At 43.5% G+C, this 16,614-nt stretch overlaps 1 protein-coding gene across 1 annotated transcript in view; it reads right to left on the bottom strand.

Annotated features, from left to right (window-relative positions):
• The window catches only part of SCHIP1 (schwannomin interacting protein 1), a 211,807-nt gene extending 198,935 nt beyond the window's left edge, over positions 1-12,872 (bottom strand). The window contains exon 1 of the mRNA XM_007948754.2: positions 12,186-12,872. Within this exon, the coding sequence (XP_007946945.2) occupies positions 12,186-12,860 (675 nt within the window). The 5' untranslated portion in view covers positions 12,861-12,872. The remainder of the gene's footprint in view (positions 1-12,185) is intronic.
• Between the last annotated feature and the right edge of the window lie 3,742 nt (positions 12,873-16,614).

The following is a 16,614-nucleotide window of genomic DNA, read 5'->3' as shown; positions in this document are numbered from 1 at the left end:
ATGACACAAATATTAAGAAATGTGTCAGGCTGAGAGAATAGAAATAGGTTAAGTATATGCATCTCAATGAGAAGTGATAAAAATGGGTGATGGAATATGCTTGGCATACTTATTTAGCAAACATGTAAGAAAAAGAACAGAATTATTCACAAAAGTGAAATAGTAGCCAAAAACCATACCAAAGCAAAGCAAGCAGACAAACCAAGAGCATAGGAAATGATGAGAGCTCTTACAGATTTGGAGAGAGACTTGGTAAGTGATGGAGACAGTGATTATTACAACTACCCTGGACCGGACATGAAGAATTAGTGATGGCTCAGCCATACAGATTTAACCATGAATATCAAAGATTATACAGGGAACATAAAAATCCAAACACATCTCCTTTTCCTGTGCCCAATTTTCTATTCTTTGTCCTCATCCATAGTATGTCTAAGCCAAGATTCTTTTCTTTTCTTTTGAGATGAGATTTTATTTTATTTTTATTGTGATTTGGGTGAAATTTTACAGAGAAAATTCATTTTCAGTACAGCAGTTCAAACACATTTTGTTTCATGGCAGTGACTGCAATTCCCACCATGTAACAGTTCTCTTCCCACCTCCTCCCTGTGGTTACTCTTTCCTGTGTCCTTTCCTATGCATTCCCGCCCCCTGAGTTATCTCCCTGTGCAAACACTGCCCTTCTGTTTTCCCATGATTGATCATTCTAAGGAGTGTATCTACCTGGTGTAAATGTTCACCCTATATGCCTGTCGATAGTTTGGCTGGAAGCCATGGGTATGAGTTCAATTCCAGGCCTGAATGGCAACTAGGGGCCATAGTCTATCATAGTCTAGATAGAGTTTCAACAGGCTCTATCAGACCAGTAAGGCTGGTCTTTTTTTTATGATTTTGAGTATTGCTCCACATTGTTTTCCCACTCTATCCAGGATCTCCTGCACTGATCTCTTTCTGAGTGGTTGACAGTGGTAGTTGGGTATCATCTAGTTCTTCTGGTCTCATAGTTATATAGGCTGAGGTCTATTAGTCCCTTGGCTAATTAATTGTTTCCAAGTGCCTTTGGTTTTCTTCATTCTTCTCTGCTCCAGATGAGGAGAGACCAATTGTTGTTTCCAGATGGCTGCTTGCAAGCTTTTTAGACCCCAATCTAAGCCAAGAGTTTTAATCTGAACTATTTTTTGGCTGCTCCTGAATCCACACACGCCTTTCTGTCTAACTTGTTCTTGGTTTTGTTATTTTTCAATTAAAAAAAATTATACTAAAATATCTGCTTAAAATATGTCTTGTTGTTGTTGTTGTTATGTGCCGTCGAGTCAGCCCTGACTCATAGCGACCCCTCCTTGGGTTTCCGAGGCAGTATCACTACGGAAGTAGGATTGTCTCCACTTGTGGGTGAGCTGCACAGAGAGGTTTTCTCTCCTATCTTTCTGAACCCACACACTCCTCATAATCCTGACAGTCAAGAGACAAAGAGAGCATTGTCAATGGTAGTGAGTGTATCTAGTTCTTCCTTCTTTGCCTCCTAGATTCCAGAAGCACTTTAAAAAGTTTTCAAGATCCTGGAACCCATAACAAAAGAGGAATGCATGTTACCTGTTGTGAGTTGAACTGTGTCACCTAATATGATACATTGAAGTCCTTACCCTGAGGCCTTGTGAATGTGGCCTTGATTTGAAATAGAGTTTTTACAGTTGTAATTGGTTAACATGAGGTCATACTGGAGTAGGGTGGGCCCTGATCCAATATGACTAGTGTCCTCATAAAAAAGAGGAAAAAAGCCACACAGCAACAGAGCCACAGAGGATAGAAGGCCAAGTAAATTTGGTGGCATAGACTGGACTAATGCATCTATAAGCCAGGAAATGTCAAGGATTGCCAGGAACTACACAAAACTAGGAAGAGGCAAAGAAGGGTCTTTTCCTAGAGTCTTCAGAGAGAGCATGGCCCTGCCAATACCTTGAATTCAGTCTTCTAGCCTCCAGAATTGTGAGATATTAAACTTCTATTGTTTAAGTAACTCAGTTTGTGGTACTTTGTTATGCAGCCAGAGGAAATGAATACAGCACCCAATGCTAGAAGGAGGAAGTGGAGCCAGAAAACAGTGCTTACAGAGTGTGATGGGAAAGGAGCAATGGCAAAAAAAATTTGTCTGTCCAGGGAGGGCACTATTCCATTGGTAGAAACACACACAGCAATGAACTGGAGTGAAGTCTGAAAGAAATAAAGCAATTTTATAATTGCTATAACATGGGTTTAAAAAATGAAAAAGAGATAGGTATACCCCTGAGGACAATCAACCATGGGAGATCAGAAAGGCAGTATTTGCACAGGGATAGCTCAGAGGGCAGGAATACACAGGAAAGAAGAACACAGGGAAAAGGTAAGCACAGGGAGGAAGTGGGAAGACAGCTGTTGAATTGTGGGGATTGCAATCAATGTCATGAAACACAAAGTGTATGAACTGTTGTATGGAAAATGAATTTGCTCTGTAAACTTTCACCCAAATCACAATTAAAAAAAGGAAAAAAATAAAAAAGAGAGAGATGGATACACAAAAGTTAAATGAAAGCTTTATTATCAAGTGACAAAAATTAGACTCTACTTCCAATCATAGACTATCTTAAGTGATGAGACTGAGTGCATCCTCCAAATTAAGTTTCGAAAGCAGTCTTCAAAAAAAAAAAAAAAAAAACTGGAATTAGCTGAAGCAAAAGAAGCTCATTCAAAGTGTGAATTAGGAATGACCTGAGGCTTGGTGAGGCTTGGGCTGAGGAACTTGGGTGAAGACTTTTAATTGCCATAGACCTCAGTTTCCTCCTTTGAAGATGGTCAGGGTATGATGAGATCACTTCTCAGATTCCTCCTACCTCTAAAATCTTTTATTTTTTTTAATATTGAAAATGCTTAATTATGAGATGCTTGAATTTCCACAGAAGTTGAGACGAGAAAAATAATCTCAGTAACTGACACTATAAAGCATCATCTGTCCTATCTACTCAAGGAGCAGAAAGCAGCTAAGAAAAAGCATTTGCAAAAGGCCTTTTTGTACAAACACTTAAGACTAAATTCCAAAGAAAAGAAAACCATTAGTGTCTTTAGGCAATGATCTGGAAGTGAAAACAAATTTCTATTTTAAAATGAAAATAGATCACAGAGTTGAGATAATCTTCTTTTTTCCAGTTGTTGTAAAAATATATATAACACAACATTCGCCAATACAACATTTTTTGGGTGTACAATCTAGTGATAGCAATTACATTAATCATGTTGTGCAGCCACCACCCAAAATTGTTGTCACTTTTCTCATCATCACAAACAAACACTCACAGCTTACTAGGCAATGGCTCCCTTTCTTCTCTTTGGATAAACTTTTAAGAAAGGACTGAGAATTATTATTAGCACAAAGTTCACAGTATAGCTGCTTAGATTAAAGAACTAAATAGAAAGGGTCATGCAAATTACATTAATCAACCAGATAAGACATATTCATTAGATGCCTACTCTTTAGCAAATCCTACTGTAGTGTGTGAGTTTGAAGAGCAAGAAGGATTTAAAATAGTTGGGTAGATGACAGACATACCCACAAAAAGATAATCAAGAATAAAAGACAAGGAGTGGTTACACTATCACTGAAAGAGCCCAGAATTGGAGTCAGAAATTGATAGGTCAGTCTGACTTTTATCATTTAAGTGAGGCTCTGCCTTGCTGGGCCTCAGTTTTCTCATCTCTAAAATGGGATTAATAACTGCCTTTTCCAGTTTTCACGTTTGTCATAAGGATCAATGAACATTAAACATTTAAAACCTGAAAAGTCTTTTAAAATGTAAGTATGATTAAATGGTACAGACACATGTGGAATAACATACGCAGAAGAAAAAGAGGCTGCTCAGAGCTGAGATGATCAGGTAAAGCTCCCTCTGAATCAGAGCTGGCCTTGAGGAAGCAAGTGATGGGCAATGTCATGGACAGTGGTGGGTAGTGCTGCTATAAACCAAAGGCTCATGCTGGAGCTTCCTGGGAGTGAAGAAATAAGGAAGGCTAGACCAAGGGAGCTAGAATTTAAAATGTGGGCAGAATGAGGGAGGAATGCAGGGAAGTGATACAATGCCAGTGGTCAAATGTTCAAACAGCTCAATGAGGGTGGGAAGAGAATATCTGCATATTTTTCTGATATGTTCTCTGAAAACTTTCCTTTAGGATGCTTTAAAGGTCTACTGGGTGCAAACTAATAGGTAAGCAACAATTTCTTAAAATCCAACTACCAGTTGAAACCTACTGAGATCAAGTCATTTTCAACTCATGGCAACACCGTATGTGTCAGGGCAGAACTGTGCTCCATAAGGTTTTCAATGGCTGTCTTTTTGGAAGTAGATCACCAGGCTTTTCTTTTGAGGTACTCCTGAGTGGACTAGAACCTCCAACCTTTTGGTTAGCAGCTGAGCACATTAACCATTTATAGTATTCCAGGGCTCCAACCCAACTACAACATTCTTAAAAAGCTATTCCACAAGGGGATGAACTACATGATGATAGTCTAAATACACACACACACACACACACACACACAGCCCCAGAACTAACAGTATATTTTCAAAATTTAAATGATTATACACTTGTGGCTTACCTGCAACCTCATTCTTTTAAAACACATCACATTTCTTTGAGTGCATGCTAATGGATAGAGGTCTTTGCAGCTCTTAAACAAAAATCAACATAAATTTCAAACGCAAGCAAAGAACTTTTCATTAAAGCACTAAAAAGGTTAAAGTACAGAATAAATTTCACCCTGGTGATTTTTTATTATAGTAAAAAAAAAAAAAAATTAACATAACACTATTCTGTGTGCTTAACTAGCAGGCATACATGATAACTACATACCACATATAATGTTTGCAATGGTAGTGTAGTGCCTAAGGCACTTGACTGCTAATTAGAAGGCTGGAGATTCAAACCTACCAGCCACTCCTCGGAAGGAAGGTTGGGCAATCTAGTTCTGTAGTGAAACTGCCTCAGAAACCCAAGGAGGGGTTGCTATGAGTCAGGTCAACAACAACAACAACAACAACGTCTCAGCTGCACAGATACCTAACGTAATAAATTTATAAACTTTACTATATTTTGCAGGAACAATAAAGACCTCTTAGTACAGTCTACAAAAATGGGAATTCCTGTGCTTTAAACATAGCCCAAGTAACTAAGGAAACAAATCACTGTGTCATTCAAGCTACTTTAGTAGCATCATTGATGGTGAAAGAATAACTGGGCTGTAAATAATACATTGAGAATAACTGGTAATTAGTACCATTCTAGGAAGAAATTTGCTTCTTTAAAGTTTGCTTTAAAGTACCTACATTTATACTTGTTAACAGAATTAACAAACAAAAGATAAATTATTTTCAAGTACTTCGGAAATGACTTCATCAGGAGAATTTGCTTTCAATTAACAATGCCAATTAAAATTCTTATCTTCTCATTAAATTAGGAAAATGCAACTGCCACAGGCACTAAAAAATAATAAAGCTACACTTAAAACTTGTGTCTACAACCAAAACTCTTCTTTAATTTAAAAGATAGCATCTTTCCTAGTTTTGAACAATGGGTGCTATGACTGTTGGGTATAACATGAGATCTTGGTGCTTTTCTGTTGTCTCTTCAGAGATAGGGTAGCAGTCACCCAGCCACCTGAAGAGAGATGCCCTGCAAGGCTCCAAGGACACAGATGGAACAGAGCACCTATGGAAGGGGAAACAAAGGTTTAATCAGTGCATTGAGGCACATGGTGATGGTAAGGTAAAATAGTACAAAGTTTTTTAAAAAAATTTGTCAGCTTCTTAAGAAGTTAAAGCTATATCTACCATATAACCCAGCCATTCCACTCCTAGGCATTCACCCAAGAGAAACAAGAGGGTATAACCATCCGAAAACTTGTACACAAGTATTCATACCACCTCTATTTGTACCAGCAAAAACCAGAAACAATCAAATGTCCACCAACAGGTTAATAGCTATACAAATTGTGGCATATCCACACAATGGAACAATGCTCAGTAATAAAGAAGAAGGGGCTATTAATACACACAACAACGTGGATTAATCTCAAATAATCCTATCAGAGTAAAAGAAATAAGGCAAAAAATGAGTATATATTATATACCAAAACCAAAACCAAACTCAGTGCCATCGAGTCAGACCCAACTTCAGTGACCCCTCCTTGGGTTTCTGAGGCAGTATCACTACGGAAGTAGGTTGCCCAACCTTCCTTCTGAGGAGTGGCTGGTGGGTTTGAATCCCCAGCTTTCTGGTTAGCAGTCAAATGCCTTAGGCACTACGCTACCAGAGCTCCTACTTGTACTTATATTAATTTTAGAAAATACAAGCTAATCCACAGCTACAGAAATCTGATTATTGGTTGCTGGGGGACTGGATGGGGGTGAGGTGAAGGGTACAAGGAAACTTTGGGAGTGATAGATATATTCATTATCTTGTTGTGGTGATGGTTTCCCCTATGTATGTATGGCAAAACTCATCATATTGTATACTTTAAATATGTACACTCTATTTTATGCCAGCTATAAATCAATAGAACTGTTTAAAAAAAAATATTAAAAGAAGGGAGAAGTGGGATAAGAAAAATGGATGAACTTCTAGAGACAGACAGAACAGACTAAATTTGGAGGACTGAGGACTACATTCCCGCTGAAGGAGGAAATTTCGTGGAAAAACCAGTTAGAAACAGTCGAATTATATTCCACTTGGAAGAAAAATACATTGATGTAGTATGCACCCTCACCCTACTTGCTCAAGTGTCTGGGGTACCTCTTGAATAGGAGAAAGGGTGATACAGTGATACATCAAAACCCTGAGCAAGCAGAAGAAGAAAGCAACCTCACTTGTTGGGGCCTGCTCTAAAAAGAAGGAAAACTGGAGACACTTCATAAACCCTCTAGATTGTCCAAGCCAGGTCAGCAGAGTCAGCGTAGGCAGGGCAATAAGAACCTAGGATGGACATGAACATATGGGAGTAGAACTCCCCTAACCTACCGCTTCAGTTCTAAAGCAAAAGAACCAATATCTGGAATCCTTCTTTACTCCTAAACTGTGTCTGGCCCTTGAGTTTAGCAAGAATGTTCACAGACAGGAGGTAATATGGACTAAGGGCAGGGCTAGGAGAAACAACTGACACCAGATCAGAAGGGGCTGGCCAACTGAAAGGGGCACTTCTGGGAGTAATTTTGATTGTTGGGTTAACCCCTCACTCTGCCCAAATGTGTCAGGTATTTGTGTAAAGCATAAGCTAGCTGCTGGGAGTATGGCCCTAGAATAAAAAAATACTTGCAACACTGAAGGCGCTGACATCAAGGTGGGGAGCTGAGCCATCTATGAGTGAGAAGAAAGCAGGAAATTAGGCCACCTGAGTGTTTTCTATGGGACACTCATTAGGTACTTCACTATTCATATTCAGACTCATATTGCTGTTCCTGGCAGTATCCAAGTTCAACACCCTCGCACTAGGACCAAGTAAGAATGAGCTACTCAAACCCTTCAAAAGATAAAGGTCAGTACTATGTTTTAAATCCCACCTAAATGTTATGTGTTTTTTCATTTTGTCTCTAGATTTTCCCTGGATTAGGGGTGGCTGATTGTCAACACATTTTGAGACTATAATATTTCCTTTTGAGTAGATCCCTGAACTGAGAGGAAGAGGAGAACAGCGGTGACAGAGTAAGAAGACCTGAGTTCTGTCACTCATTTGCTCTGCAGAACTCAATGTTAACCCATTAAAACAAAGCAAAGCAAAACAAAACTATGTCCATGAAAACAGACTCAAAAGTGATGGGGTTTGGATTATTTCACTGTTTACTTTTGTCCTTAATGCTAAGAAAATGCAAGAAGAGATTCACAGTTAGGAGACCATTTATTTCAAAGAGGTGGGAGTGCTTTCCTTTATTTCAAATTATTTTAAACATTAAAAGGAGAAAATAATAATAATAATAAAACCTAGTCTGATGTCAGAAAGAAAGATAAAACCCCTTTCATGGGTTTTCTCACCAGGACTTCAAGCAAAGCATTTAGCGTCTCTGGGCCTGTTTTCTCAACTGTAAAATGAAGGGGTTGGATTAGGTCTGTGATGTATGGGTCTTATAAATACTTCTTTCATTTGTATGTTCATTCTTTCATTAATTCATTCTCTGTTTGAGAAGCTAATATATGCCAGGCACTGTCCTAAGCACTAGATGACAGCACTGAAAAGACAGGCTCCCCACACTCCAACTAAGAGTTTACTAGGAAAAGACCAAAAATAAAGAACTAAACAAGACAATTTCAGACATAATAAGCATGAAGAAAACAATAAACAAAAGGAATGGTTAAGAGTGTCTGGTAGGGGATACAGTGCTGTTACTTTCAGAAAGGTGCTCAGAGATAGCTTCTCTGAAGAGGTGAGCACTGAGCTCAGTCTTAAGGGATGAAAAAGAACCAGTTACTTGAAGAGTCCAAGCAGAAGTAAAAGCAAGTCAAAGTGCAAAGGCCCTAAGGCAGGCAAAAGCTTATACCCTTCATTATAGAAGGTGAAGGAAACCAACTCCTTTTTTGTTTTATCCCCCTCCTTTCAGTGGTATGTGCTGTTGTCAGGTGCCATCAAGTCACCTCCAAATCATAGCGATCCAACATAGTGATACAACAGAATGCAACACTGCCCGCCCGTGTGCCAGCCTCACAATCTGTGCTATACCTGAACCCATTGTTGCAGCCATGTGTCAATCCATCTTGTTGTGGGTTCTGCCCTTTTCACCGACTCTCCACTTTACTAAGCATAATATCCCTTTCAGGAAATGGTCCCTTCTGACAACATGACCAAAGCAGGTGAGATGAAATCTGGCCATTCTCACTTCCAAGGAGCATTCTGACTGCACTTCTTCCAAGACAGATTTGTTCATTCTTCTGGCAGTCCATGGTATATAGTATTTACATACAACTTTTTCTTAAAGAAGCAAAAATATAATTTGAATTGAGCAACTCCTTCAAGACATGTCTTCCCATTTCTGCAGTATTTTTGTTCTTCTCAGGTTTCTGTCCTAATAGTTATAAATTCTCTTTCACTTATTCCATACAGCAGTAAACCAAAGCAGTGTTTTTCAAACTTTTATAAGAGTGACTGTTATGGACTTAATTGTGTCCCCCAAAATATGTGTTGGAATGCTAACCTCAGTATCAGTGGATATAATTCCATTTGGAAATAGGGTTTCCTTTGTTATGTTAATGAGGCTGTATCAATGTGTCCTAATCCAGTCACTCTTGAGGTGTAAAAGAGATGACTGAAGGAGGCCTGGTGAAGCAAAGGTTAGCAGTTCAAACCCACCCTGTAGGAAAGAAAGATTTGGCAATCTCCTCTCTGCAAAGATTACAGCCTAGAAAAAAACCATATGGGGTGGTTTGACACTGTCACATGGTTTGGCTATGAGCTGAAATAGCCTCAGTGGCACCTAACAACAGGTATATAAGCTAGGAAGCACATATAGGGGAAGTCAGATGCCATGCCACATGAAGATTGCCAAGGAACTAAGGAACAGAAGCTGAAGAGGCAAGGGCCTTCCCCTAGAGCCAACAGAGAGAGAAAGACTTCCCCTAGAGCTAGTGCACTAAATTCTGACTTCTAGTTTCCTAAACAGTGAGAAAAGGAACCCCAGTGGCACAGTGGTTAAAGTACTTAGCTTCTAACCAAAGATTGGTGGTTTGAAACCACCATGGGAGAAAGATGTGGCAGTCTGTCTCTGTAAAGATTTATAGCCTTAGAAACCCTATGGGGGCAGTTCTCCTCTATCTTACAGGGTCTTTCTAAGTCAGACCTGACTCAATGGCAGTATCTTTGGGTTTGTTTTGGAACTGTGAGAAAATAAATTTCTGTTCATTAAAGCTACCCACTTACAGTATTTCTGTTACAGCAGCACTTAGAAACTAAGACAGCAATGTGATCCACAGTGAAAAATACATTTTACATTATCACCCAGTATATACATAAAACTGAGATAGAAATGCCATAAAACCAGGCTTACTATGACTACCTATACAATAACTGTGGTACATTCTATTTTATTTGATTTTTTAAAAAAATGCTAAGGTGATTTCATGAGTAACTTGCAGTTTGATAAAACACTATTTCTAAACCAATACTGGCTAGTAATTTTTTTCAAAACACGGAAAAATTAAATATCAACCTCAAAAGCTCACCACCCTCTTCTCCTGTACACATACTTGTTTTAAAGCAATGAAACCCAAATTTCTCTGTGTGACTTGTGGAAGAAATGTCCAGAGGAGACAGTTTTGGGAGGGGGGGAACCCAAATGTACAAAATTGTTCACTCCAACTGAGGAGGCACATTTGGTTTACACAGACTGTCCAAAAAGAAGATTCAGAAAGACTTGACCATAAACAGGAACAGATAATGTATACAGGAGTGGGGAGGTACTGTTAGGTAAGCCATTCAATTTTAAGTTCCAGGAGGGGAGGCAGTCTGCATCCTCCCCTCAGCAGAATGCAAGCCACATCTGGGCAGGTGTGTAGCTTTAGCACTCAAGACCATACATATTATGGGTGTCCAATAAAATTTTATTTAATAATTTAAAGAACGAAGCTCATGGCCACCATCAAACCATAAATATGTATGTATATAACAATATTTTAAAATACCCAATTAGTCATTTTTTCATGAATGTATAAATATTGTGTAAAAGTAAATGAAACTTGTGCTTATCTTCAAAGTATTGTTCAAGTCCAGGCTGCTTAATGAGGTATTTTTCTGCAACAAGCACTGAATGGAAAAAGGATGGATTCTCTCAAAAGGTACAAGAGAGAGTACTGGCTGTAATGGAAATATTCCATGTTTACTAGTGGCCATGGTAAACTCCTAAGTGCCTAGGATTAAAACAAGTGTGTTAATTTAATAGGCAGTTTCTCAAGGGACACTAACCAGTGGGCTCTGTCAGCCAAGGGCTTTCTCTGATAGAAACTGTGCCAATTTCTCTGTGAAATGCAGTTACCATCCTCACCCCTGAAGTCAGAAGTGCACGCACCCAATTTCCAGTAGCCCCAGGACCCTGGAATCAGAAAATTACACCTGGAAGGCAAGCATTTTCCCACACTGCCACACAGCTGCCACACACAGAAAGCAGCTCAGTTAAACTGTGCCCCTCAGCCCTATTTTGGAACACCATTAATGATTTCAAATTACAACTGTTGCTTTATCTCAAAACAGTGATAAATAGGGGAGCTACATTCATGACGCTTTTCTTTTAAGTCATTCATCAGCTCTTATCTCAGGGGCAAAAAAAGATGTTGAGACAAGTGCTAACCTGCCAGAGCTTCATATTACAGATGCAGCCCTCCTTCCCTCCCTCCCTTTTTCCACTCCAGCACCCCTCCCAGTCTGGCTTTCCTAAATTGAAGCAGTAGCCTTAGGTAAGGAGCTGCAAGCAAGTGGCTCTGTCTCAAAACAAGGAGAGATTCACGAGACCAGGAATGAGTCTGGCGTTAGAGGCCAGAACCCCTCCTTCATCCTGGCAGGACGTTTTACCCTTTCTCCCAGGTCAACCATAGAGAGAAAGGTTTTGGAGAGAGTCTTAAAGAAGGTCGGTCAAACCAGCCAAATACAGAAGCATTCCCTTAAAAACGAAAGGTAGAACAAACCCTGCTGCCAGCTCGGTGGAGTGGGCAAACGAATGTGTGCGTGAGCACAGGCACAGCCTATGTTATGCATGGGTGAGACATCAGTGGCAAGGAAGGAAGCCCTACCACGCTTGATAAAGCCACAACTATTGAGATTTGAAATATCACCCGCAGGCACTAGCTTTTGTGCCAAAATCTCCACGAATTTATTTTCAGGCAAGTGACTCACAACCTTGTCTCCTTAAGTAATTCCATCAAAATGAGTCGCCAGTTCCACTAACCCGACTTTCCGCTGCTCTCTGGCTGCCCCGCCCTCTCCTCCGCCCATTCTGCAACCCAGCCCACAGACTGTACAACTGTACCCCAGGGGAGCTGAAGGCGGCCTTTCCTGCCTGGCCCCCACCCTTGGTTTAGAATGAATGGGCCCGCAAGCCGGAGGGAGCTAGGGAGGGGGAGTATGGGCTGTGCGCGGGATGTGTACGCGAGTGTGCGCGCGCGTGTGGGCACGCACCCCGGCAACTTACAGAGGTGGAGTTGGTCCTCGCCTGGCCCTGGTTCCGCACCTCTTGCTCCCGAAACTGCAGCCCTGCCAGATGCTTCTCCAGAGCCTCCCAGTCCATGGGGGGCATTGGGGGTTCCTCTGGGACGCACGTCCCGCAGTCTGGAGGTTGGAGGCCTAGCCCCGTAACCGTGGGGCCCCGGCCGCTGCGCCGGCCCTCTGCCAGCTGGGGCTTCTGGAACGACCGGCGGGGACCACGGGGACCGTTCGGCCGGCCGGCCACCACCACGTTGCCATTGTGCCTGAGGTCCTGGGGGTCGTAGGGGTGGAGGTTACCGTTAGGCATGGGGGGCGGCAAGGCAGTAGTGGCGTTCCTGCCCCCGCCGCCGCTGCCCGTCCTGGCACTCACGTCCCCCCGCTCTCGTGCCGGACAGCGGTCATCCCGGTACCCTCGCCCGTCGCGCTCGTCCTCCTCTTCCTCCTCCTCCCCGTCTTCCTCCGGCGCCCACTCATCAATCACCTTCTTCTGGTAGACCGGGAAGGGCTCCTCATAGTCCTCCAGGGCAGATACCAAGTCCAAGCTGCCCCCCGGCGAAGACGAGGATTTGCACTCGGAGCAAGGGGTCACTTTGGTGGAGTTGGACTGCGAACTGGCGCGGCTGCTGCTGCTGCTGCTGCCGGCGTCACTGCCTAGATCCATCCCATCCTCTCGGTAATCCTGGGGGGAGGAGGCAGAGAGTGAGTCGCCGAGCCGAACCTGCTCCGGCCGCCCGCCTCCGACCGCGAACGCCCGGACCCAGTGCCCGGAACCCGCCAGGGCCAGGCGCGCCGCACAAGGAGACCTAGAGGCGGGAGTCTGCACAGCCTGAAGCTTCCCTTATCACCCCCCACCCCGACACACCAGACTTCCTCCGGGTAACTAACCCTCAAATTAGCAAAACGGGTGTCCAGCCACCAGCGCTCACACTTTTCCTACGAGGGACCCCGGAGCGCGCGCGGACTTTGTTTTAACCATTTTGCGCCGTGCGCGCCCCTGCACCCCACCCCAAGGATAATCAGAAAACCAGACACTTTCCCAGAGAATTATAATTTGCTGGGGGCGGGAACACAGAGGAGGGTGGGCGGCTACTAATTTCGCATCTCTCTCTTAGCATGGAGACCACCCCCCACCCCGGCCCCGCCCCGCCCCGCCCCCGCCGGCGGCTGGGAGGCCGGCTCTGCGAGCGAGCTGAGCTTTACTTTCTAAGGAACCGCAGGCTTCTCTGAGGTCTCACTCCCGCGTCCCTGGCCGGCCTCTCCTCTGTGTTGGCTGGGGCTGGGGGTTCGGGCCTCGGGGCCTTCTCCGGCCGCTCTAGGCTGAGTGGTCCCCGTCTGTTCCCTAAGGTGTGCCGGGCGAGGGCGCGGCAGCAGTCGCCGCAGGCGCCGCCGCCGCCCTGGGCGAGGAGGACGCGCCCTCCCGGCTGCTGGAACGGGCCCCGCCACCGAGCATGCCCAGAGGCGGCCGGGCGCGGCGCAGTCCGCTCTCCCGGTTTTCGTGGCTACAGGCTGAGGAGGGAGGTCGGGCGGGGATGGGGTTGGAGTGACCGAGAAAAGGCTCGACCGAAGGGGGCGCAGGGCTCGAGAGGTGCAAACCCAGCCTATTAGCAAGAGCAGCGCCCTGGGAAGGGTGTAGTATTTTAACCCGAGACACACTCACATTTTCTTGGCGTCTCTCCGCGGGGCTCTTACCCCACAGAAGCCTCCGGGCACCCTAAAGCGCAAGCCCGGCGCCTCGGAACCCACACGGAAGTCCCCGAGTGACCCCGTGAAGGATCCCCACCCCCGCGACACACAAACACAAACCCTTGTAAGAACCCAAGTGACGTGCTCAGTAGTCATACACCATCATTTCCCTTCCATCATCCTCCTCCTCGCTTCCTCTCCCTCTACCGCCCCGCTCCTGTCGCCTCGCCCGCTCCCCTTCCAAGTTCAGGCTGTGGGTGGAACCTGTTGCTTTAGCTCACATTTCCTTCCCCTTCCATGTTGCAAGCTGAGGATGACCTCAGCGAGGTGTGTATATAAGAAGAAGGGTAAGTATAAGATGGGAGTGATACTGGCATGGTGATGGGGCAGGGGGCTGGGGCATCTGTTCTAAAGATTTGGGACGAGCATCCAAAGACCTCAAATCAAGGAGACATTATTAAAGGAGGGAAAAGAGACGTTATCAGATGTCGATGCTCCTGACACAGAGCACGGGCTTTGCTTCCTTAAAATTTTCAGGAAACTGAGTCTAAGAAACTACTGGCTGCCTGAATTTTGGCAGCCCATCTTCTTGGGAAGAAAGGTTGATGAAGTAAAAGACACTTCGAAAACAGGGGTCGGTCACAGACCACCTTATAAGCTGTAAAAAAAAAAAAAAAAAAAATTCCTTTGAGTGGGTAGTTCTGACCTGAAAAATGGGAAAACTAGGAAGTGTTCTCTCCTCTGTGGTGATTATGAGAAGCAGCACTTAATTTTACAAAAGATTGGCAACAACCGGTTTCCCTGAACTTCCATATTTGGGCCTGTTATTAATTATTCCCAGTGAATTCTCTAGCCTGGGGACCAGGCCACTATCCTGGCTTGGCAAGGGCCAGATGAAGAAAACGGGGGAATGAATGCTTAGGATTCTTCAGAAGGGAGTGGCTGCCACCCTGACATTTCTTCTAGGCCCTAATGGGGACTTGATGCAGAGACCCTTTGTTTAAAGGATTTCAGTGAGACACAACTCTCTTGTGGACCTGAGCCATGGAAGATAAGCTGAGCTTTTAACTTGTCTGGAAGCTGCAATCTTGTCAATAACAAGAAAAGAGACCTTCTGTCTGGTCTGGCCAGCTCTTGTGTAAAACAGGACTGATTATGACTTAAATTGTCTTTTATGGTAACATCTGCATATACCCTACCTGGTGCTCCAAATATGGTTTGATTTTGAAGTTGCTGCTGAGCCCTGGGTCAGCTGGCTGCCACCCTGTTAGGTGGAGGTGGCCTTGTGGGTAGGAAGCATTGTGTGCTGGAAACTAGATAGCTGCTTTTCAAAGCACATTGTGACCTGGCAAAACTTAGGTCAGAAAAAGCCCCTGCTCTGTAGCAGGACACAGATAGACAGTAGATATTGATCAACTGAGGTGATAAGGGAGAGTTGTGGTCTCAGATTGATTTTAAATGTTTGGACCTCCCCAGCCACCCACCCAGACTCCCTCCTGGGCTCCAGCTTATTCCCCTGCTACCCAGATGGTCTGTGTTCAGGGAATGCAAAATAAGGCCTAAGAAAAACATTTGGCAAGGTAAATCCATTGCCAAAAATGCATGGCATTTCAAAACCAAATATAAACATCTTTGAATTATCTGTACTTTTAAATTATTTTCTGACCAGATAGATAATCTGGATCAGATGGAAAAGTACCAAGTTTCTCTTTTTTCTTTTCATATAAGGTGCCTGGCTGGCCCAGTTTCCATTCTGTTTCCAGCCTTCCATCTCCTGCCAAGAATCATCCCACTTTGGAACAGTAAGCCCTGCCAACTCCTAGGCCAGCAACAGTCTGCAGATAAGTCCAGCAGGATGGAGCAATGATTTGCAAAGTGATTGAAAGGTCCTGTCTTCCTGTTTAAAGGAACATTTCCTCAAGTTAGGAGCTTGGAACTTAAAGACTAGATTTGTCCCCTGAAACCTTTGTCAATTAGACATCAAACAGAGGTATGAGACAAGTGGGAATCAGCCCCACCCTTCCAGTTCCAGCACCTTCCGCCATCAATCACCAAGTCCTGTCAGTCCTACATAAATACAAGGTCCCTTATGAATACCCATGTCCTTGAACCTCACTGCCCCTACCTCAGTCCAGACCACTCTTGTCTGTCATGCTGGAATTACTAAACAGTCTTCTAATTGATTCTGTTCATTCTTCTCAGGCAGCCAGAGAGGCCTTTCAACTATTCAAATCTGAACAAGTCTCTCCCCAGTTTCATTAAAACCCCCAAGGCTCCCCACTGCCTTTAAAGAACTGCTTTCCACCTTCTCACCACCTCTACCCCCAACTTCCTTGGCAAACTTCTACTCACCCTTAACATCTCAGTTTAAATGCCACTTCCTCCTGGAAGCCTTACCTGATTCCCTGTAATTGCCAGATTGGGGTCAGGTGACCTGTGCCTACACTTATCACATACACTGTATCGAGGTTACATGTTTAATTGCTTATCTTCTCTACTAGACCAGTGTTTTATAAACATATTTGAAAGCAACTCAGTGTAAAATACATTTTAGATCAAGACCCAGACCACACATATGTATAAAAATTTAAGTAAATGAAAAAAAGTTTCATAAAACTGTGATTTTGTAAAATTCTATCTAGGTATTTAAAACAAAATCTAGTCACATCCACGACATTGATATCATAAACCTTTAATGGACCAGAGCTTCTAGTTTGAAAAAAATTACATTA

The sequence above is a fragment of the Orycteropus afer genome, unplaced genomic scaffold (assembly GCF_000298275.1).
Source record: "Orycteropus afer afer isolate SDZICR_OR568_19922 unplaced genomic scaffold, OryAfe1.0 scaffold00223, whole genome shotgun sequence".
In the NCBI taxonomy this organism is placed as follows: domain Eukaryota; kingdom Metazoa; phylum Chordata; class Mammalia; order Tubulidentata; family Orycteropodidae; genus Orycteropus; species Orycteropus afer.
Note: the sequence above shows the minus strand (reverse complement) of the source record. Positions and strands in the feature narration are given on the sequence as shown.